Source organism: Labeo rohita, chromosome 16, assembly GCF_022985175.1.
Source record: "Labeo rohita strain BAU-BD-2019 chromosome 16, IGBB_LRoh.1.0, whole genome shotgun sequence".
In the NCBI taxonomy this organism is placed as follows: Eukaryota; Metazoa; Chordata; class Actinopteri; order Cypriniformes; family Cyprinidae; genus Labeo; species Labeo rohita.
In genome coordinates, this window is record NC_066884.1 from 20,423,627 (window position 1) to 20,447,536 (window position 23,910).

Genomic DNA, 23,910 nt, shown 5'->3' on the forward strand with positions numbered 1-23,910 from the left:
ACATCTATTTGACATCTGGTAGGAAACGTTCTATAGACGTATTGCAGATGAGCAAACACTCTAATAAATACATCTTGCAAATGTAAATACAGACGTCAAATAGATGTCTCCGTGATGTATGTGTGCTATTAGGGATACAGACATTTTTTTCGCTGTCTTGACTTTTAGTCTCTGACCGCAATAAAATAGAAATTGCTTTTAAAAAACGCGAGTCAAAAGCTTGCATTTCTAACCGATCATCAGTGCAGCTTCTTGCTTTTTTTAATTGCATTAGCAGTTGCATTCTTGTTTAAAATCAGCAGAGCGGAGAAAGCGTCGAGATGCAGTGCAGCGGTCAAATGAAAAGATTAAAAAGCAGCGCAGTTAAACTGAACTTCTTTTATCTTGATGTGGCATCTTTAAAAGGCACGGAATGCTTTCATACATCAAAGACATCTGCCTAGCATTTTTAATGAAAGCCATTACAGGGATAGTTCACTCAAAAATGATAATTCTGTCATTAATTACTCACCCTCGTGTCATTCCAAACCCGTAAGACCTTCGTTCATCTTCGGAACACAAATTAGGATATTTTTGATGAAATCCGAGATCTTTTTGACCCTGCATAGACAGCAACGCAACCACGTTCAAGGCCTAGAAAGGTAGTAAGGATATCATTAAAACAATCCTTGTAACATCAGTGGTTCAAAATGAATTTGATGAAGCTACGAGAATACTTTTTGTGCGCAAAGAAAGCAATGACTTTTTCAACTATTTCTTCTCTTCTGTGTCAGTGTCCGCTGCGCTTTCACGACACAAAAGGTTTGAACCACTTATGCCACATGGATTATTTTAATGATGTCCTTACTAACTTTCTCGCCCTTGGACGTTTCAGTTGCGGGGTAAGCAGAGTCAGAAACCTCTCAGATTTCAGCAAAAATATCTTAATTTGTGTTCTGAAAATCTTACAGGTTTGGAACGACATGAGGGTGAATAATTAATAACAGAATTTTCATTTTTGTGTGAACTATCCCTTTAAGTAGCAGTGCTGTGGAATGCAAAAAAAAAAAAAAGTTTTGCCCTCAGGCTGGTAAATCAGACAAACTGCATATTCCATGTCATGCCATGTTAATAATAATTTTCATACTCTATGGCAACTGGGTAACGATTGGATGTCCAATGTAAAATCTGGCTTCTATAGCAAAACTGGTTAAACTTACAGTATTTCTTTAGATGCTGTGCTGTACTCGTGTGAATCGCAAACATTTTTTTTTTCAGGTTGTGTACTGTATTCTCAAGCTGCCATGGTGGTGTACTTTTATTGTCTAAGTGCTGTCATATTTGAACAGCTTTGGCAGAAGTCAATCCCTGCCTGAAAAGTAAATGCCCAAAGAGGGAACGAGAGAGAGAGAGAGAGAGAGAGAGAGATGAGATAGAATAGGAGCAGATCACCAAGGCAGCAAAGAGGAGCGATCAGATGGAATTTAACAAGGGAAAGAAGGCAAGAAACATCCTCTGAATACACTGGGTACCACTAGGAGGTTGCCAATAACAAGTGTGTGGGAAAGACAAGTGTGTGTAACCAGGAAACACAAACAGAGAAGAGAGAAAGGAAGAGCTGAGCAAGGACAAGATAAGATGTGCAAGTAACATGATATTGCGATCGATTCCTATGGAAAACACACATACTGATAACATGGACACCTGGGGCGCACTGCAACTTTTAAGTTAAGACTTTTTTTAAACAAAATTTGACCAAAAGGCCAAAATGTGACCCTGGACCACAAAACCAGTCAGAATTTTTGAAATTGAGATTTATACATCATCTGAAGAAAGAAGCTTTCCACTGATGTATGGTTTGTTAGGATAGGACAATATTTGGCTGAGATACAATTATTTGAAAATCTGGAATCTGAGGGTGCAAAAAAATCTAAATAATGAGAAAATCACCTTTAAAGTTGTCCAACTTAAGTTCTTAGCAATGCATATTACTAATCAAAAATTAAATTTTGATTTATTTACAGTAGGAAATTTACAAAATATCTTCATGGAACATGATCTTTACTTACCTAATGTTTTTTTGGCATAAAAGAAAAATCGATTGTTTTGACGTATACAATGTATTGCTGGCTATTGCTACAAATATACCCGTGCTACTTACAACTGGTTTTGTGGTCCAGGGTGACAAATGTGTTCACCTGTTATACATTTTACTATCTTAAAGGCATAGTTTACCCAAAAATGACAGTTCTGTAATCAGTTACTCCCCCTTAAGTTGTTGAATGAGTGTCTTTCTTCTTCTGAACACAAAATAAGAGATTTTAAAGAATGTGGGTAACCAAACACTTGCTTTACACAATAAATGCACTAATTAAAAGTATATTTTTACTTCAGTAGCACTTGAAAAAGTATACTAAATACCACTAATACTTAAAGTGATTTTTAGTGCATTTAAATAAAATATACTACCACAAAATAGATTTTTCTTAGTGTATTTCTTAAATGTGTGCTTTGAATGCTTTAAATCAGTGGTCTCAAACTCAATTCCTGGAGGGCCACAGCTCTGCACATTTTCGTTCCAACCCTAATCAAACACACCTGATCCAGCTAATCAAGGTCTTCAAGATTACTGGAAACTCCAAGCAGGTGTGAGTTGAAGCTGGTTGGAGCTAAACTCTGCAGAGCTGTGGCCCTCCAGGAACTGGGTTTGAGACCACTGCTTTAAATAGTTATCTCAATCACAGTAGACTTTTTTTTTTTTTAATTTAAATTAAATTGATTTTATTAAAAATATATTACTAATGTATTAGTTATAAGTAGATCTTCCCAACTGTGATACTTATGTACACTTAATATATATGCACTAATTAGCACTAACACCTAAATTGATTTTAAGTGTAGTCAGATACAGTACACCAAATACACAGAATATAAGTTGTTAAGTCATTATTATTTAGTCTGCTGTGAATGCATACAATTTTAGTGGATTTTTACTATTACAAAATTCTATTTTAATTGATTTTCATGAAAAATACATCATAAATATATTAATTACAAGTAAACCCCGGTTTAAACATATGCAGGCAAAATATTATAAATAATATAAATATTATTATAAATCCATTTATAGTTAAATGGACATTATAATATTATATTATAAATCCATTTATATTTTTATATTTTAAATAATTAATTTTCTATGTATGATGAGTATATTTTAAAAAAAAGTGTATAAAAAATGGGTTCAATTGTACTACAAGTGTTAACTAAATACATTTTTAATACAGAGATAGTATGTTAAAAGCATGATTGATTTTTAGTATATTAAATCCAAAATTAATGTGTAAAAATAGAGCACATAAGTACATTGTGGAAGTGCAGTGTAATAACATAAAGTGTATTTTAGTGGACTTTTTTTCACCTGGTTACACACATTATTCAAAATCCCTTATTTTGTGTTTATGAGAAGAAAGGAGTTGTTGAGTAAATGATTGACATTTTATATAGTCTATATATAGTCTCTCCATGAGCTCATAAAAGTCCATGTATAACAATTAGAGAGCAATATTCAGTTTCAAATAGATTTAGATGCAATATAGCATGTCACGCAGCAGGAAGCCACCGTCACAGCTTAAAGTTTCATGTCAGCTATGCATAAATATAATCCAGATATCACAATGAATCTGTACCGATTCTGAAACTGCACATCATATGAAGAGAAATATATTTGTTTTTCCATTTATTTAAAAAAAAGGCATTCATCATTTATGTCATACACAGACAGCTGTTCAATATCATCCGCAATTGTATTTTCATATAATTGCCATTCAGTGGGCAAGTGTGTGTTATGTGTGTGTAGTCAGGGAGGGCCAGAGACAGCAGGCAAGAGACTAAGGAAAAAATAAGAGGACAGACGGATGAAGGCATCAGTTAGTACATAAGGAGACACAATGAGTTTCAAACAGGATAGAGGGAGCGGCAGAAAATTGAAGGGAAAAATGGAGCGAATGAGGGCAGAGGGGGGAGGAAAGAAAAAGGCAAAAAGAACATTTTGTAAACAGGTCTCTATAGTAACCAGTGCATAATTTGCTTGGTGGGAGCGAAAGAGGAAAAGAGAAACGTTTACCGACTCGGCTTGAGCCCACCACTGTAATTACCCCTCAGAGAGAAAGAGAGCGAGAGAGAGACAGCTTGAGAAAGAGAAACTGTGTGAAAAACATAAAGGCTACAGCTCAACCTGAATGCCCGCGAGTGACGTGTCTTCCTGCTCGTATGTGTTTGCGTGTTTTGTGTTGGCAGGGCAGGTTTTTGGCTAGTTTTTTCGCTCTCCCTTTCATTTACGTGAACAAAAGCTCACGCGCTCTCACCTCCACACACAAACACGGCTAAAAGGCGACAACAAACCTGAATAGATGCATTCAGTCGCATTGTCTTTACTTGTGAAGTGCCAACAATATGCACCATGTTAGGCTAAATATAAAGCTGAACATAAGTCCATCAATCCCTGGTCTCGTTTGTCCTTGCTATCGCACTTTCTCATTGAATTTGAAATGCAACAGGGGCAGTTTAGAGAGTGAAAAGCGAAGGGAACCAGTCTCTCTCTCACTCTCACTCGCTCCCTTCGAGTTTGCATGTGGGCAGCCTAATTAATTGAGCAGTGCCTCTGTGAGTCCGTGTGTGTGTTACACGCCGGTTGAGAGGAAAGTTAATTATAGAGGGGAGAGTGGTGTGTACAGCCTGGTTGATTACAGTACGGCGGATTGGGAAAATGTGTGTTTGTGTATGTGTGTGAGACTGTCAGTCTGCGCCTGTACAGATAACAGGATTAACTCTCCCCTGACAGCTGGAGTACAACAGGGACGGAGAGAGAGAAACAAGAGAGAAATGAGGGAGGCGAGGAGGACATAAGTGACACTGATAGGGTTGAGGGATTTATGGAGAGAGAGAAAGACCAACTGCTGTCATTTCTAAGAACACTTACTAACCTCACGCTTTACTTTTATAAAAAGAGCTGTTTATAAAACTTCAAAAAGGAAGAGAAAAGTTTGCATGGCTTTTGAGTCGAATTCGACTCGATTCAAGTAAAAGTTGGATTATTTCAAAACAGTGTAACTTTAAAAGAGTTCTATGCAAATTGGGTCTTTTATTTACACTTCTGTTTAAATGTTTGTGGTTAGTCATAGAGAAATACTTTAATACTTTTATTACTTTTAGTGACAGTAAAGACTTAGAAAAACAGACAAAAATTCTATTTTAAATAAACGCTGTTTAACTTTCTATTTATCAAAGAATCCTGAAAACGCTAAAGGGGAAGTCCACTTCCAGAACAACAATTTACAAATAATTTACTCACCCCTTTGTCATCCAAGATGTTCATGTCTTTCTTTCTTCTGTCGTAATGAAATGATGTTTTTTGAGGAAAACATTTCAGTGTTTTTCTTCATATAATGGACTGATATGGTGCCCCGATTTTGAACTTCCAAAATGCAGTTTAAATGCGGCTTCAACCAATCCCAAATGCGGTCGTAAACGATCCCAGCCGAGGAAGAAGGGTCTTATCTAGCGAAACGATCGGTTATTTTTATTTTAAAAAAATACAATTTAAATACTTTTTAATGCCAAACGCTCGTCTTGTCTTACTCTGCTTGGACTGTTTTTGTTCCTGTTCATGACAGTTAGGGTATGTCGGAAAAACTCCCATCTCATGTTCTCCCTCAACTTCGAAATCGTCCTATATTGTTGTTTTACCTTTTCTGTTAAGGGTGTTTGATCTTCTTTGTATGTTCATGTTGCAAAGACTGGGTCGGAACTTCTGCAGTGATGTAGGATGATTTTGATATGATTTTTGAAGTTGAGGTAGAAAATATGATTGGAGTTTTTCGACATACTCTAACTGTCTTGAGTCAGAATACACAGAGTTCAGGAAGAGAAAGGCAAGATGAGCATTTGAGATTAAAAAGTATTTAAATTGTATTTTTTTAATGAAAATAACCAATCGTTTCGCTAGATAAGACCCTTCTTCCTCGGCTGGGATCGTTTGAAGCAGCATTTAAACTGCATTTTGGAAGTTCAAAATCGGAGCACCATAGCAGTCCATTATATGAAGAAAAATGCTGAATTTTTTTCCTCAAAAAACATAATTTCTTTACAGCTGAAGAAAGAAAGACATGAACATCTTGGATGACAAGGGGGTGAGTACATTTAATGTGAATCTTTGTTTTGGAAGTGGACTTCTCCTTTAAGCAGCAACTGTTTGCAACTAATGGTAATGATATAAAAAGAAATATGTTTCTTGAGTGCCAAATCACATTAGAATTATTTCTAATAGATCATGTTACGCTGAAAACAGATAATTTTAGCTTTGCCATTTCAGTAATAAATTACATTTTTTAATTATTTAATTATTTAATGAATTATCATTAAAAAACATTACATTGTAATAATATTACTGCTTTTAATGTATTTTGATCAAATAAATGCAGCCTTGGTGAGCATAAGAGACTTCTTTCAAACAAATTTTACTGAATCCAAACTTCTGAACTTAAAGGAGAAGTTCACTTCCAGAACAAAAATGTACAGAAAATTTCCTAACCCCCTTGTCATCCAAGATGTTCATGCCTTTCTTTCTTCAGTCCTAACAAAATTATGTTTTCTGAGGAAAATATTTCAGGATTTCTCTCCAAATAGTGGACTTCAATGGTCACGGGCACCACTGAAGTCCACTATGGAAATAATTCCTGAAATGTTTAGCTCAAAAAATATAATTTTTTTTACGACTGAAGAAAGAAAGATATGAACATCTTGGATGACAATGGGGTGAGTACATTATCTGTAAATTTTTGTTCTGGAAGTAAACTTCTCCTTTAAGATTAGAATGAGGTTAAGAACAAATTCATATACATATACATGCTGTAATGTGAATATTTTTTGTGAGAAGTTTTCTTGTTTACTCTCATAAATGCACGGCAAAGACTGACAGAGGATAGAAGAAATTGTTAAATAAAGGCGTTATTTTAAAAAGCATTTTCGTAGCTTTGTAAAATTACAGTTAAACCACTGATGTCACATGGACTATTTTAACAATGTTTTTAATACTTTTCAGGGTCTTGAACGTGATTAAGTAATAACAGATAAATTAAAATACAAAATTATGAATTATTAATTATATGTGAATGAGACCCATTTGCTTTAGCTAAGATTTTCTTTAAACTGCTGCCACAACAGTAGTTGACCTGAAAGAGAAAACTGACTGTAAGCAGACATTGATGCTAAAACCTGCTATATCTCCATTGAAGGCAATGTTGAGAATGCAACACCTAATTTTTGCATTATGAATGGCAGTCTTATACATTTCAAAACATAATAAACACACAAAATCTTGTGAAGCTTGTGTATCTAAAAATATCTGCATTTTCATACATGTAAATTTCTTTATTTAAAGGTACAAAAACCTAACAAGAAATGCTCCAGTGTGACATGTTGCACATGCTACAGTGTGTGTGCAAGGAATAAATACACCACCGTAGCTCACGTGTAATAGTTTTGCATGTGTTTGAGACACTTGTTTGTGTGAAGCGAGAGTTTGTTGTGTCTTGTTTGAGTGTGAGGTTAATCAATGGTGCACCGCTAATTTACTTCGGCATTCTGTTGTATGATTCAAAAATAATGTCTCGGCTGTGAGTGCATACACCCAACTCCATTTCCCACAGTACCCACTGTTGCTAAAAGAGTTCTTTAAAGTGATGTCTGCCCGCAGACCCACATGTTCTGCTATTTTGGAGTGTAATGTTATTTAAGTGTAAACTGGATGTTGTTTGGATTTTGATACTGGGCTATATAAACAAAATGAAGCAAGAGATGTTATGTTCCTGTAGTCTGCTATTTTTGGGTGAACTGGGTGTCCTGTATGCAACGCTTATGTCCTTTCATAACACGTGCCCGTTTAAGTGATAAACTGCACTACTTGTGGTTAATTTCACATATGTAACATACTTTTAATATTTCTTATACAATTGTGTGGCCTGTGCTATAAAACTGTCAATCTCCGTAGCACCAGTGCTATGTGCAAAAAAAGTAACAAACATAGAGCCATGTTAGTGTATATTTTCATTACATTTCTAATATCCAGCTAATTTCTAACACTCTAAATGATCTGTTAAGCATTAAACGATGCAGTCATGGTGGTTTAAAGGAATAGTTCACCCAAACATGAAAATTCTGTCACATGAGAGTGAGCAAATGACAGAATTTTTATATTTGAGTAATGTTCATAATGATAGTTATTAGATATGTTACAGAAAGCAACCTGGGTCTGTAAAGGTTAAAAAGTTTTAGACTTAAGCACTTGGCTCTCCATAACATGCAATTTTCTCAAAGACAATGCAAAATTAAAGGGATAGTTAAACCAAAAATGAAAATTATTTTTTTAATTACTCACCCTCGTGCCAGAACTACCACATTCAAGGCCTAGAAGGGTAGTAAAGGCATTGTTAAAATAGTCCATGTGACAGTGGTTCAACCGTAATTTTATAAAGCTACAAGAACACTTTTTGTGCACAAAAATGTTTAAGAAGAAGAAGAACGAAGGTTTGACAGGTTTGGATCATCTGATGTGTCTGTAAGATGTCAGTTTTACATACATTCCAAATCATAAACATCTTAAAAGACATCTAATAGACATCTATTTGTGACCCTGGACCACAAAACCACACGCGAGTTTGCAATATCAAGCAGGAAAACAAGCTGTTTTGTTCAGTTAAAAATGAATGACATCGGAAGCCAGAGAAATTAAATTTACATTTTTCCCTTATGGGAAAAATAAGGTGGATAATGTACTTTTTCTTACTTTCTTTTTTTTTTACATTTATTTTTGGCATTCTATGCCTTTTTTATTAGATGAGAGCATTGGCGCCAATCTTACTTTCATCTTTTATCTTTACTCTCCATCCTACTTTCACCCTAACACAATTATAAGACCACCCAAACTGAGCCTAAGTTATTTGTGTATGTGTGTGTGTTGTTTTAGTTAATTTTTGTATGAATGTTGTGTTTGTGTTCAGCACGAATGCTACCATATCTGGTTAACTGGAACAGACATTTTAGAGTAACTCTATTGCCCCATGGAGTACAGGAGTTTGTTAACAACAGGAACATGCAAGAGTAAACATTAACTGTTGCATCATCGCATAAAGTACATTTCTAGCATAAAACTATGCAATCAAACAATTCAACCATTTTAAACATTAATGCTCAAGTGCATGCTGGGAAGACAGCGAATGGGACTGAACCACAAAAAAGACTTGTTTTCCAGTATAGGCCTACCTGAACGCAACTCACTTTCTTTGCATGTTCATCTGACCTAAAAAAAAGAGTATATCGTAAAAGCTACATACTTTTGTTACTGAAAGTTTTAAGTTGCTCCAACTTATAATAGTAATAATAGTAGGCACACCTAAATAACTGCTGTAATCAAGCAATTCTTTGATGTTTTTTTCCACCAGGAATCAATTTACAGTACACGTTAGCTTACTGTCAACCTGTGCTCTTGTTCAGCTTAATAAAACCGCATAAAACAGGAGCAGGGTGAGGTGGGGACGCAAGTTTTGGAACAACACCTGATTACAGGAACAGCAGAAACACTTCAGAGCGGCTCCTGGAGGAGCACAAGGTGACTGTTCCCCGTTTAGCCCCGATTCTTAATTACCGCAGCACTGCTGAGACTCCCACACAATAGCCCAGACCCGGCCCACATGGACCACTGGCACCCAGATCTTCATTTATATAAATCAGAGCTCTGCTGCGCTGCAGATATGACCTCCACAAGGGCTCTCAGCTGCGCTCCGCCGCCACAAAAACCTGGATATATCCAGTTAATTCCGAGACTGCGGTCAGGAAATGACACAGAGTCAGATACGAAGGCCCAGGCGTGAATACCTCTCTCCGGTGTATGGGCCGGCATTATCACGCTGCTTTATTAATTAGATAATAACCGAGGAGGCCAATTCAGGCCTCGGCGGGTGAGACCTTTTGTGTAATTATCCCACGTTTGTGAACGGGGAACTTCTGCTTCGTTGTCGGGGGACTGCGAATCCTCCAGAGGGACAAATCACACAGGGGAAGACTCCGCCGCACGATCATGTGATATTAATGAGAGGAGGACAGGGGAATTAATAGGTTGTGCCATAGCGAGGGGAAGACTTGGAGGAATTAGCAACCGAATATACCCACCGCCGTGCTTCCCAACGTCATTGGCGAACACTCTCCACCTGCCGCTAAGAGTGATGGGCCTGCCGCACTGCTGGTCTTACCTGCCTCGCATTACTCACATCTTGGGCCGGTAATTTAACAAGCGCAGATAATAACAAGGGACCACCGACTGCTGCCGTACACGGTGGCCACGGTGATTACTGCCTGAACACGTACTCTCCCGGGATAACTGTCGTCAGCAAGGTGAATTAATTCTGCCTCTCCCTTACCTATCAACACATTCACACGTACACATGCAAACACAAAACATGTGGACTCCCACAGAGATGAGCAGGACCCAAGCCAAAGTCTCCAGAAGCACTTCAAACAACTTCAAGGATACGTCCTCATGTGCGACTCAAGTATGGAATAACGTCACTTTATTGTAGCTTTTTGGGATTCTGAAAGACAATAAAAAGAATAAACACATACAAAGTATGCAGAAACACCAAATTGCGAAGGACAAAAGAAATTGAATACAACTAATCTGATACACAATGAACATGCTTAATACATTCCCAATGGTGACGGAAAACAGCGCTTTTCATGAATAACCAGTTTCTGAGGAGAATTAGGGTGTGTATTAACTGTGGAGATTTCTCTGCCAAACAAATGTCCTTTATGATCAGTGGGTTTTAAATTGATCTGTTTAAATGTTGTTACAGAGCTAGTTATTCTTGTTCATCAAGCAGCCTATCATTTGGTGGTGATGGTTTAACAAAAACATCATTGTCATGATATAAAAACAATAGAAAATAAAATTATATATAATCATACATGAACACACATACATTTATACTTTTATTCTTCTCTAGATATGTTCAGCTCAGTACCACATGTGAGAATATTTATTTTAATGTGTACGTGGAAAAGACTACGTATTTTGAGGCTTCAGAGTGTCGTGAAACTAACAGTGATATAGATAATAGGCCAAATATGACGCTTTACTCTCATACTTGTACTCTTCATAGACAACACACATAATTCTACACATATTAAATCAATAAATACAAATATTTACTTACTTTTAATATTTAGAGAAAATTTCACTAACTCACTAACATAGCTGACGAACATTTTCTGTCTGCAACGCTCTTAATGAAATCTTGCGATAAGTGATGTTAAGAACGTGATGTTGTTATTGAATTTATTCAGCACATTTTTTAAGTTGAGAGGGCAAAACTCTAGTTTAGTTAACTTACAAAGTAGTTGAGACAGTGAAAACTTAAAATGTTAATTTAAATGAACAAATTCAGAAAAATTAATTAATTGAAACAACTAAACTGAAATCATTCTAATATGCTGATTTGGTGCTCAAGAAACATTTCTTGTTATGATTATTAATGTTGAACAGTGATGCTGCTTAATATTTTTGTGGAAGCCGTGATACATTTTTGAGGATTATTTTATAAACAGAAAGTTCAAAAGAACTGCATTTATTTGAAATATAAATCTTTTGTCAATTTAGCAATTTAATGTGTCCTAAGAAAGTAAAACTTAATTTCTTTAAATAAATACAATTTATCTATATCCAATATAAATTATATTTTATAATCCATAAACCTGCAATGGAGAACTGGTCACAGTATTCACTTTATACTCTATACAGTAAGTAAGTAAGTAAATTAATCAAATAAAAATATTTACACATCCTCATGTTGTTCCAATCTAATGTGTTTTTCTGTAAAATACAAAAGAAAATGTTATGCAGAATGACTTCTCATTCACAAATCACTTTTATTTCATAAAAGTGCATGATTGAAAAGGAAACTACTTTTCATTTATTTTTTCATTGCATACAAACAAAAATATTTTGGACTAATGTGGAGCTTTTTATTAAGAAAAAAAATTGACATTTCCCTGCAGTTGAGTGGATTTGATGTAATAATATACCACAGTGTTAATGGATTTGAAAAACATAAAGCAATTAATTAATTAATACTTAATTGTTCATTTTAATAGGGAAGTTTCATATTCATAAAATGAAGTGGTCAGGCTCCAAACCAAACTTTTCTCATTTTATAAATGAATTCAAGTAAAAAGGCTATTAGAACTCATAATATTGTAAGCAGGTATGCTATTGTATGAAGTGACGCCCAATTATTTATTTATTTTAGTCTATTATGTTTTTTACTGTCCTCTGGCACTGTTTCATTATATTAATGTTGTTAATCTTTTTATGTTTTTATTTTACGTCTGAATATTTCTCATTGAAGTTGTCACCATTTTTTTTATATTTATTTATTGACTTTTGTTTTACTACATCATCAGCATATGTTAAATCTGAACAAAAATGGCCGTACGAACCAAAAGTTCACCAGGAAAAAACTTACTTGAAAGACTTTTGTCCCACATTCATTGAAAGTGGAGCTGTCAGGGCACCGTGCAGCACACCTTCAAAAACTATGGAATGTTGCTCCCGCCCCCTCGATCACTGATTGGTTTAAAGTTTTAACCACCACGCCCCCGCGTCCTCCGCCCTGCCCAGAAACGCTCTCCAGTCACTCCTAATCACTGTCAACTATCAACGGCCGTGATTGAGAGCGTTCTTCGACTACAAACAATTGTCTCCTTATGCTTTCATAAGAAGTTGGGAGTTGTTGTCAAACTTGGACCTTATAAACCAACACTGGATTTACATTTGAAGAAAAAGAAGTTATTTTTATGTCAGCGTAAAGTGGAATACTTATCAAATCCTCACAAGGAAATACTGAACGTCACAAGGAATCGCAAGAATGTTTCATGAACTTGTCTCAAACGTCAGCATATGTTTTGTGTCCTTATAAACTTACGCATGCAACCTCTCGTTGCATTGAGTAAGCAGAACATGTCTCTTTTTCTTAGCAAACGCGTTTAAAGTTACTAAACCCCGGGATTTGTGTTTCTCCTCTTGACTAGTAAAGTTCTGCAGCTAGTTTTGACTTAAAACTGAGGCTTACCTCAGTTTAAAATCGTTTCGTCAGCGACCCACAAGAGTCATGAATGTGCCAAGGTGCTTTGGAGTTTGCGCTATGATGAGACTTTTAGCGCTGTTTATACACGTTATGTCAACCACAGCAAAGAGACACGTTGTATACTGGAACTCTACAAATACACGGTAAGTTCACAATCACTTTTAATTCACACTTATCGTGCTGACTGTTTCCAATTAATCTTATTACGCAGGATTGCGGTTGCGTTCCCTGTGCGTAATTTAGCGCTCGGCGCTCTTCAGGAGCTCAGCCCTGTGAATGTGAGGTGACTAAGCCCAAAAACGCTCTCAGATTTATGTTGCTTCATGTCTGCAGTCTAAAACACACCTGCACCTATTAAAGGGTTTAAGTGTGGTAACGTGTCCTCCCATGCCTCAGTGTTTCCACCAATCAAACTTTGATCTGTTTATCCTTAAAGGTACACTCAGTCATTTCTGATAATTAAAGTTTTATGCATTAAAAAATGACTAGGGTTTTTAGAAGTAAAATGTAAATGATGCAGACTCACTTGAGATGAAGATTAAGGGGAAAAAAGCTGTATTTTTCTACACGGGGCGGGTTGTCACCATATGGACGCTGCCATTTTGAAATCACATGATCATGCAACTAATAATAACAACAGTATGTCAAATGATTAGTAGTTTTGATTACAGAGCATTTAGAAATCATGCAAAAAAAAAGAACAGTACATTGAATTGACACTTTTCTATGCCATGAGGCCATGAGAGGAATGTCATATTTGTAAATGACAGGAAATGCAGTTGATGTTGTAGGTCAGATGTAGTAAGTCCACACTTAACACATTTTTAGTTTCCATATGGACGAAAAACACTGTGTGATTTCCAGAGTTGTTATAAAAGTAATAATATTTTCATTAATTAAAATAAAGCTCAAATATAATACACAAATTAGATGAAAAACATAAACAAAAAAAATGAAACGTTGGCTTGGCAGCTACCTGAAACTAAATTGAAAAAAAAAAAAAAAAGTAGGAAAAATAAAATAAAGTAATAAGCCCCAAGAAGTCGTGTTTTACAGTGAATTTATAACAGCTAAGGGGCGTTGTTAGGCACGACGTGAAGCGGAAAACATTTTAACCCCCTTAGCTGTTATAAATTTACTGTAAAACATGGCTTCACAGGGTTTATTGCTTTTATAAAACAGTTATTCCATATATGTAGTAAGGTTTCACAAAATAAAACAGAGCAAATAAGTGTAATGATATTAATAAAAACATTATTCTTCCACCAAACAAAGTAGTTCCTCAGAAACGGTTGAGGATGCAACATATTGGTTCCTGAGCAACACACAGATGTAAACAAAGGTGTATGTTTGTAGAGTAATTTACAACAGCTTCGAATGCGGCTCAACCAATTAGAATCAAGGACCGGAACTATAACCGTTTTATAATAAAAGCTTATTTGAAATTACTAAAATGAACTGAAGGAAAAAAAAAAAACTAATAAAAATGACAAAAGCACGTAAAATTACTAAAACTTAAAATAAAATAAACACTGAAAATCTAAAAAATATAAGCTAATACAAAATATTAATAAATACTAAAATAATATACAAATAGTATTTGAAACTGGCGATTTTGGATGCTGCAGATTAGATACAGAATCTAAGAATATCCATTGTATGGATGAGAATGAGACTGGGGAAAACAAACAAAGACGATCAAAACAAAAGATAAACAAACAGCTCTGGTGTGAAGCGGCAGCAGTTAGTAATTATCTTGTGTATCTGTGTTCCAGTTTCATTAATTGGGATCAAGGGTCAGAGCTTTTGTATCTGTTGAATGGGCGAATCAACTATATGCTGTAAAATCCAATGCCCTTCCGTTCCTTACAGTCTGGTGAACAATTTCTCTAGGTTTGATCAATTAGTGCTGAACGTAGCACTAATTAAATAAATCAATGTTAATGATGTGTGCATATCAGCTCTCTTCCTGTGGTGTAACAGATCTGTCCTCTGTCTTGCTCTGTAATGGTTTAATTGGTGTCATTTGTCAGACTGATGGCACGCTCACCTGCCACTCCAGGTGTTATCTCAGTCTGGATTGGTTGTTTTAGTTTAGGACAGCCTGGAGGGCCAGCTGTGCCCCTCCCCTCTTTCAGAACGTCTCGGACATGGGGAGCCGTCCATATGGACTTGTGTTTTTGTGTTTCGGCAACAGGCCTCATGTAGTGACACGCAAATCGTTAAAATGCTTGAAACTAGTTATTTTGTCACAGCTCATTAATTTCTCATCAGAGTTTTAAAGTTTTACAGATTTGTTGTACAGCTTTCAGTTTATTATTTATATGATGGAGGTGAGAGATTAATTTTCTCTTAGCTTGTGGGCTCACTGACTTTTCGCATGCTAACACGTACGCAGTCGTGTTTAGTCTTGTTATGCAGTGATGTGGTTTACAGATTTAGACGAAGGCATCTGCAGACTAAACGTCAGCTTCTGTGCTTCACAGTTCTCCTGTGCTGCAAACAATGAACACCTTGCACAGACATTGATTTGCTGTTTACACCAAATAGTGCAGTGTAACCAGATTAATGAGGCTTGGTTTTTGGAGACATGAGTGCTGTAAGGTATTCATGTTTAGCGTGCAGTATTTCATCACATCAATACTTTGGAAAGAGTGGAAGAAAGACTTTTTGGTTTCTGTCTAGCTGTGTGTTTAGTGTGTTATTTTTCTTATAAATATATATTTTTTTCCTTCTCCTTAATCTTCACTCCTGGTTTTCAGTTGTAACTGAGCTGTGAACTTGTTGCTTTTCGTTTATCAGCTGACGTTTTAGATGGTCTGCCAGGTGGATAAAGCTTATAACGCGTGCTATGCTCTTATCTGTCACGCTCTCTCAGCTCACTCCTTTATTTCCTCATGTTTTCTGCGATCTTTACCAAAAAGTTTGAAACCTGATGCAACGGCTGAATGTGGACATACAGTGGAGCTTTCTGACTTAACTCACACACACAGTCAGAGCTTTTTCACATAAAAATGAAACTTCTCACACCTATGTCATTCTAAACCTGTGTGACGTTTCTTCTGTGGAACACAAAGAGAGAGATTTGAAAGGCAATGCTAAAAATGACTAAAACTGAATGGATGTGTATATATAAAAAAAGGACAACAAAAATAACAACAGCACATAAAACTATAATTAAAATAAAAACTGTAAATATAAGAATAAAAGCTAATTCAGAATGTTAGGAAGTACTATAATAGTTTTACATGATACTAAACCAGGACCGATTGATTGTTTTTTTTACCCTTTATGGAGCAATTAAAAGGATAGTTCACTCAAAAATGAAAATTTCGACATTAATTACTCACCCTCATCTCGTTCCAAACCGGTAAGACCTCTGTTTATCTTCAGAACACAAATATTTGATGATGAAATCTGAGAGTTTTCTGACCCTGCATAGACAGCAATGCACACAACACGTTCAAGGCCCAGAAAGGTAGCAAGGACACCTTTGTCTTTCAAGCTTTTGCCTATAAGGATTAGTTCACCCAAAAATAAATATTCTGTCATCATGTACTCACCCTCATGCAGTGTTGAGGAAAGTTATTTTTAAAAGTAATACATTACAATATTAAGTTACTCCCTAAAAAAGTAACTAATTATGTTACTTAGTGTGTTACTTTACTAGTTACTTGGAAAAAGTAATAATATTACGTAACTTGCGTTATTTGTAATGCCTTACCCCCAACACTGCCCTCATGTCATTCCAAACTTCTGTGACTTTCTGTCCTGCATGGAGAGTTTCTGGAAAATGCACTGGTCACTCTTTTCTATGCAGTTAGAATGGGTGTAAAATGAAGGCTTCAAGCTTTAAAAAGGCAACAACAGCATTATAAAAGTGGTCCAGACTCTGTATTTAAAATTTTCTGAAGCCGTACGATAGACCTGTATAGCGAACATTTATTAAAAGTGATTAATTTTGTCATGGCACAAAAATGTTCACTTTATGAACAAATTATTCTTCTAAGCTGGATTTTTTTTTAATGAATTATTTGATCCATTTCTGAAGTGACGTAGTCTGAAGGATTTGTTCATGGTCCGTGAGCTCAACTCACTGACTCAATGGTTCGGTCACAACAATTAAAGGGATAGTTCACCCAAAAAGTAAAATTCTGTCATTAATCTCTCACCCTCATTTTGTTCAAAACCAGTAAGACCTTTGTTTATCTTCAGAACACAAATTAAGATATTTTTGATGAAATATGAGAGCTTTCTGCATAAACAGCAACTACCGTGTTCAAGGCCCAGAGAGGTAGTAAAGACATCGTTAAAATAGTCCATGAGACATCAGTGATTAAACCTTAATTTTGTGAAGCTAAAAAATACAACTTTTACAAGGTGTTGTGAACATGCCTCGAAGACTAACACAGAAGAGTGGAAATTGTTAAATGTTTAAGTTATTTTTTTTATGTCTTAGTGCACAGAAAGCATTCTCGAAGCTTCATAAAATTACAGTTGAACCACTGATGTCACATGGACTATTTTAATAATGTTCTTACTACCTTTCTAGGCCTTGAACATTGCAGGGTCAGGAAGCTCTCGGATTTCATCAGAAAGATCATAATTTGTGTTCTGAAAATGAACAAAGGTCTTATGGGTTTGGAACGACATGAGAGTGTGTAATTAATGAAAGAATTTTCATTTTTGGTTGAACTATCCCTTTAGCTGTTGTGACCGAATCATTAGTGAGTTGAACTCAAGGACCATGAACAAATTCTTCAGACTGGGTTCAGAACTGGATCAAATCATTCATTGCAAAGATTCAGCTTAAAAGAATAATTTGTTTATAAATTGAACATTTTTGTGCCATGACTGATGAGATTTTCACAAAATGAATAATTTTAATAAATGTTTGCTATACAGGTCTATCGTTTTGCTTCAGAACAGAAGATTTGAAATGTAGGCCACGTACACACTGCAGCTAAATTCGGGTGTCAGTTCACCTTTTACTCCTTAATCGTGTTCTGTACATGCGTAATTCACTAAAATACAGGTAGCGCCAACCGCATTTAGAGAAATTCTACGCTGTGTATGGAACTGAACTGAACAACTAGTTGTTGATGATGTGTTTAAATGCACATCAGAAATATATCATCGTCTGTATGAGATGCAAGAAAATAACAGTGAAAAAAGTCTTAACTTTAGCACATTTTGACGAGGGGCTAGTTGCACTCACTACCCCTGCGATGAAGTGTAAGTGTTGCCAGATCTTCATAGAAAACAATAAAAACAAACAAGGACAAGCACAATAAACACTAAAACACCCATATGCTTTGTTTTATAACACCAAAAAATATCTCATATCTGCAACAGATCACTTTAACTCCATAAAGCGCCTAGCTAACCAAACAACATGCTTAAAAGCTCTTGAAAATATGAGGACATGGCAACACAGCAAGACCACGTTCTCTAAAGCATAAACTCCCAAGCTTAAAAAAACACAGCAGATCTATCAGCAGTAGTTTAGTTAAAATAGAGTTAGCCAAAAATGATTCCAAATAATCAAAAGTGGGACTCATTCCTACTTTTAAATGCAGATGTGTATGTGGCCATTGAGTCTGGACCACTTTTATGATGCTTTTGCTGCCTTTTTCAAAGCATGAAACCTTTTATTTTACACCCATTCTAACTGCATGGAAAAGAGTGACCAGTGCATTCTCCAGAATCTCTCCATGCAGGACAGGAAGTCCTGAGGGTGAGAATATGATAAAAGACTCTTTATTTTTGGGGTGGACTAATCCTTATAGGCCCAAGCTCAAAAGGCAAAGGCAAAGTACATCAGTGATATTTAACCTCAGCATTGTCCAGACTTTTTATATCAGTGTGTGTTCATCTCTCATGTGTGTGAGTCACTTACTCAACATGTTTGAACACATTTCTAATACTCTCAAAAATTCCAAGTGCCTCTTTCTCAGCACCTCCCTTTTACCTCTCACGGCTACGTGTTTCCGAACAGGATGCGAAAAACAGTATTTTTTTTTTAATTGCTCATTTTGAAATAAACCATCAATTAATACCCAAGGAATTTTGAATAATTTCAATCGTGTTTGTGTGTAATGGAGGATTGATTGTGTGTTCACGTGAGTGTTAATTCATGCATACAAACGCATCAACCCCCCATACACACACCCCAAATACAGCGTAGTATGTTTTCTTGTCATTTCAACAGCAAGAGGTGGGATCGGACCTCTCAGGCAGCACGGGGGCGGACGCACCCATGCGCATGCAAATTTAAATTAAGGCTTGAAGATCAACTGTAATTTTGCTCAATCAGGGCTGCCGTGATTGGACCCCTAAGCACGTCTCGTGCTTGGCGAGGACTTCCACAATTTTTGGATAATCTCCCTACTACTTCTATAAATCATTAGCTACGAGAACCTGTGAACTGTAATCAACAAACCTACTCAGAAATAATCACACTCAGGCTCACATTCAAAAGGAAGTAAGAAAGTGAACTCCCTGCTGCTTTCGCTCGCTGGTTATTATGTGGTTGACTGTATAGCTTAATGCATCATAGTGGATTGTATAATTATCCATATGAATGGAACTATATTTACTTCATGTTTGTTTTCGTCTGTGCTGCCCAGCGTCTGCCCGTAACCTTCAGCAGCACGTTGAACGGGCATTTCCCGGTAATGTGGATGACCTAAGGAAAAACAGGAAATATTCCTCAACTTTGTACTCGACAACCTCAACTATGTCCTTATCACATATTTTCCTGCTGTGTAACTATGAAATATGTTCCGAGAAACATACCCTCGCAGAGCTAGATATAGTCTCTCTGCTTTCAATTCCCATGTAACATTTTTTTTTTTTTTTTATTGGCACATTTTCCTTTCTTTGTATTGCAGTATTTTCCTTGGCTTACGTGTGTGACTGAAAACTTATTTAGAAATTGCTCAATTCATAACTGTGCATCTTTCAGGAAATGTTCCTCTTTCCTCAGTGGTTTCCTATCAGTCTGTACTGTAAAGGCCACCTGGCCCAGTGGGCGTGAAGAGATTTTGGAGGTTCATAGGGGGACTTTACAGACAAACTCTGTCCTGTGGCTTGTTCCCGATTCGCTGAGGTCCAATCGGCTTCTTTGAAGAAGTCCCAACCGATATAAGTTTATGGACTGAGCATGAAACGGATATAATCTTATAAAACGGGTCTTGAGCGGTGGAATTTGGCCAGACCTGGTAGGGATAACCTTTCAATCTACCTTGGAGAAAGTTATATTTTGTCGCCTGTTTAATATTATAATTTAGTGATTATATGAGGTTCAGATTTCTCTGTGTGATTGCCAGGACCGGCTTCCCAGCCGTCCCACTGCACACGGCGAAGAGAGAGTTTCCATATTTTCTCCCTTGCCTGGATATTTGGTTAATACCCACCGTACAGATGTTATCAGCAAGTACACTCCATTATCTCACACCTCCACATTGGCCAATAGCGCTTCTCTCAGCGTGACCACATCAATATCACTCACCAGTTCCCTATCCTTTGCATGCCTGGTTTTGTGCACATGTGCATGTGCATGCATGCGCCGTTGCGTTATTAAAGGCCGAGAACGTTGCCAGTCTGTATGCCAGCCAGTGGCCTGAATGTGTCTTTTGGAAGATAAAATGAAGTTTTAAGTGCAACGTGTAAATTCATTTTCTTGGTGTCTAAAGAAATAGGTTGTTATTTGTTTAAAAAGTTTTGGAGCCACACAGTGTCTTTTGCCGACTTACAAGCAAATGTGTACAAGTGCCAAGATGAAACAGCCATTGTCTCCAAAAATTAAACATTTAGGAGCTAATGTACTTTTTAGATGCCAAATTAGAGAATTGTTTGATATAAATGGTTGTTCAGAAACTCTTCAGATTATTGAGTGCTGCTTGCTTTGGCTTATAATGATAGTTCTATCATGGCAACTCTGTGAAGATTTTAGCACGATAATGGATTTGACAATCTTAATGTATTTGGTCTTTGAGGAATAGATTCGCTATGCGGCTGAATTGCTGCTGCTGTTGGTTATTGCTGTTGTTGTAGACTATTGCTGCTGCTGCAAAGCAAGTACAGGAACTTGCTACTACCAATACATATGGCTATTAAGTATTTAAGACATACTGCTACTAGGGTTGGGCCGATAGACTGTCATCTCTTTACTCTATTTATGTGGTAGGTGAAATGTATGTACTGTAATATAACGCTAGAAAGCAGCTAACCATGTCCCTTTTAGAGGCTTGTGTTATCTCATTAGAACGGAATGCGTTTTTTGTTTTCTGTGCCTTTCTGAATACAGATACTACAACCACCAATGTCATTGTCCATCGCGATGTTTTACTATAAACATGCCAATGCCGATGCCAATTTGGTAGACATCGCTAAACCATAACTGCTACTGCACAAGTAGCATATATAATAACCCATGGCAGGTCTATACAGGTGGAGCTGGGGAGGTGGAAGGTTTTCACAACAAAAGCTGCCCAATTGCTACTAAAAACTAGCCCAAAACTAGCCTAATCACATTTTAGAGAGAGTCCCCCTGCCTTCTGGGGGTATAATACACATTTTTTGGCAAAGTTCCCCTGGTAAAATTTGCATTTCAGGGGCTAAATATCACATTATTGGGGTTGCTTCAACTCGTGAACATGAAAAACAACCCGTGGCAACAGTGTTAAAGTATCCCAATTCCGCAGGAAAACCGCAGACTTGGCAACACTGGTGAAAACACGCTGCAAATGCTCTAGTGAATGTTAACCATTTAAATGTAAAGCAGCAAGCTCATTGGCGGCGTATGCAACATGAACCAATCAGCTTGTGCCAAGTAGTATAGCTGTATTTAGTGTGTTTTTTTTTTTTTTTGTTTTTTTTTTTTTCCCAGATTATGCGATTATATGTGTATATTTATTTATTTATTTATTTATTTATTTATTTATTTATTTTGTTAGTTAGTTAGTTAGTTAAATCTAATATTTATTTATTTATTTTTTTTATTTATTTGTTTGTTTGTTAAAAAAAAGTTTAACTTGATGCTGCCAGCATGTCAAAATTACAGTTTTACACCCAAAAACATTTTCCATTTAGTCGTTTCTACTTCACAGCTGGACCTTACTGTGCTAAAACAATATTTTTCTACCTGGTTTCATAACGAAAACGTACCTGAGGGAGCTTTTTCGTGAGATGTGAGCTACGTACCAGTAAGTACATATCACTGCAGTGATATGTCCAGATTGTTCGGTTTTGTTACATTTTATGGTAAAGGCTAGATGGTATACAGATGTACTGTACAAAAATTACTGTTTTTTGCGTTATTGTAAGGGGTAGGTTTAGGTTTAGGGTTGGGGTGGGTGTAGATGTTAATAAAACACAATCTTATAGGTAGAAAATGTAGTTTATTTGGGATTTTAAAATACCGTACCATCTGCACTACACCTAAACCTACCTTATAGTATATGAACAAAATCTAAAGTGACGTTAAAAAACACAATCACAAGCATGCCGTTTTAGCTTGTTTTTCAATCTCTCATCTTTCAGCTCTAACATCATATTTTTCACAAGATTCATACCCAAAGACTTAATCATAAGTCCAACTCAGTGCCACCTGAGCTACCGAACAAGCTTGTTACATTCGGTGTTGTGTCCATTTGCACTACCCTGTCATGTACACTTACCCCAACCCTAAACCTAACCTTACAGTATTAAAAATACAGTGTTGGTAGCATAATCTGCTAGGTAGCATTATTTGTCAGAACACCGGAAAGCAAAACATGTGGAGCTGTAATCATAACCGAGTACAAAAATGATTAAAAGTGCCCGCTGTTTTACCGCCCCTGATGTTCATTTCTTTTGGAAACTGCAGGGATATGTACTTATTGGTACGTATTTTGCGTCTCGCAAAAGAGTTCCCTGAGGTACGTTTTTGTCATGAGACCAGGTTGATATTTTTTGTAAAAAATTATTATTATTATTTATTTTTTTTGTAATTTCTTGCAGTTCAGTTGTAAACTCAATCAGAGTGATGGCTTTGATTGAGTCTGATTCAGATAACAGCTTGTGAATCTTTTTGACTAATTCATCAACTGGTTCATAAGAGTAATTTCACAAATCACTGGATTTCACAAGATGGGATGAGTCATAAAGTTTCTAAATTGTCGCATGTTTATTTTTTGTGACCATTTGCCATCTGGAGTGCCAAGAGAAGCAATCTCCTTGTTTTTATAGGCTTAAATATGAAATATATTTTATGTACAGTAAGCAGCTGATTCATCTCGCTAATGCTATTGAAGCATAAAGACGCAGCATGTGGTAATTGGACCGCATGCATATTTTCACTAGGTTTTTGTACTCGTATTGTTGGGGAGTTGTACATACCGGTTAGTGTTTGATGAGAAATGCAAGGGTGGATATGGCCGTGGTTGAGGATTCATAACTGAAAACAGTGTTTTGTTCTTTTTCACTGGACTTAACCTCAGGGTGCCCTCTTGAAAATACCTCCAACACAGTACCTGCGCCAACACTTCAGCGGGCAAACTGAATTACTGCGGGATATGGGGGTTTTACTGTGTTTGTGCAATCGTATTAGCCTGGCTGGGAGATATTGCATTTCTAGCATCGCCTGTTGTGAGGCATCAAATGTAGACCGGAAATCTTATTGTTTTGGCTTTCAATATTACACATGCAGAATTGTATAATGGAAAAGCTACTTTCTCTAGGGAAACAC

At 36.4% G+C, this 23,910-nt stretch overlaps 1 protein-coding gene across 2 annotated transcripts in view; it reads left to right on the forward strand.

Annotated features, from left to right (window-relative positions):
• The first annotated feature begins 12,740 nt into the window (after window positions 1-12,740).
• Window positions 12,741-23,910, forward strand: part of si:dkey-246i14.3 (ephrin A4) — a 72,667-nt gene continuing 61,497 nt past the window's right edge. For both annotated transcript variants that reach the window (XM_051132435.1, XM_051132436.1), the window contains exon 1: window positions 12,741-13,321. In XM_051132435.1, the coding sequence (XP_050988392.1) occupies window positions 13,203-13,321 (119 nt within the window). In that variant the 5' untranslated portion in view covers window positions 12,741-13,202. The remainder of the gene's footprint in view (window positions 13,322-23,910) is intronic.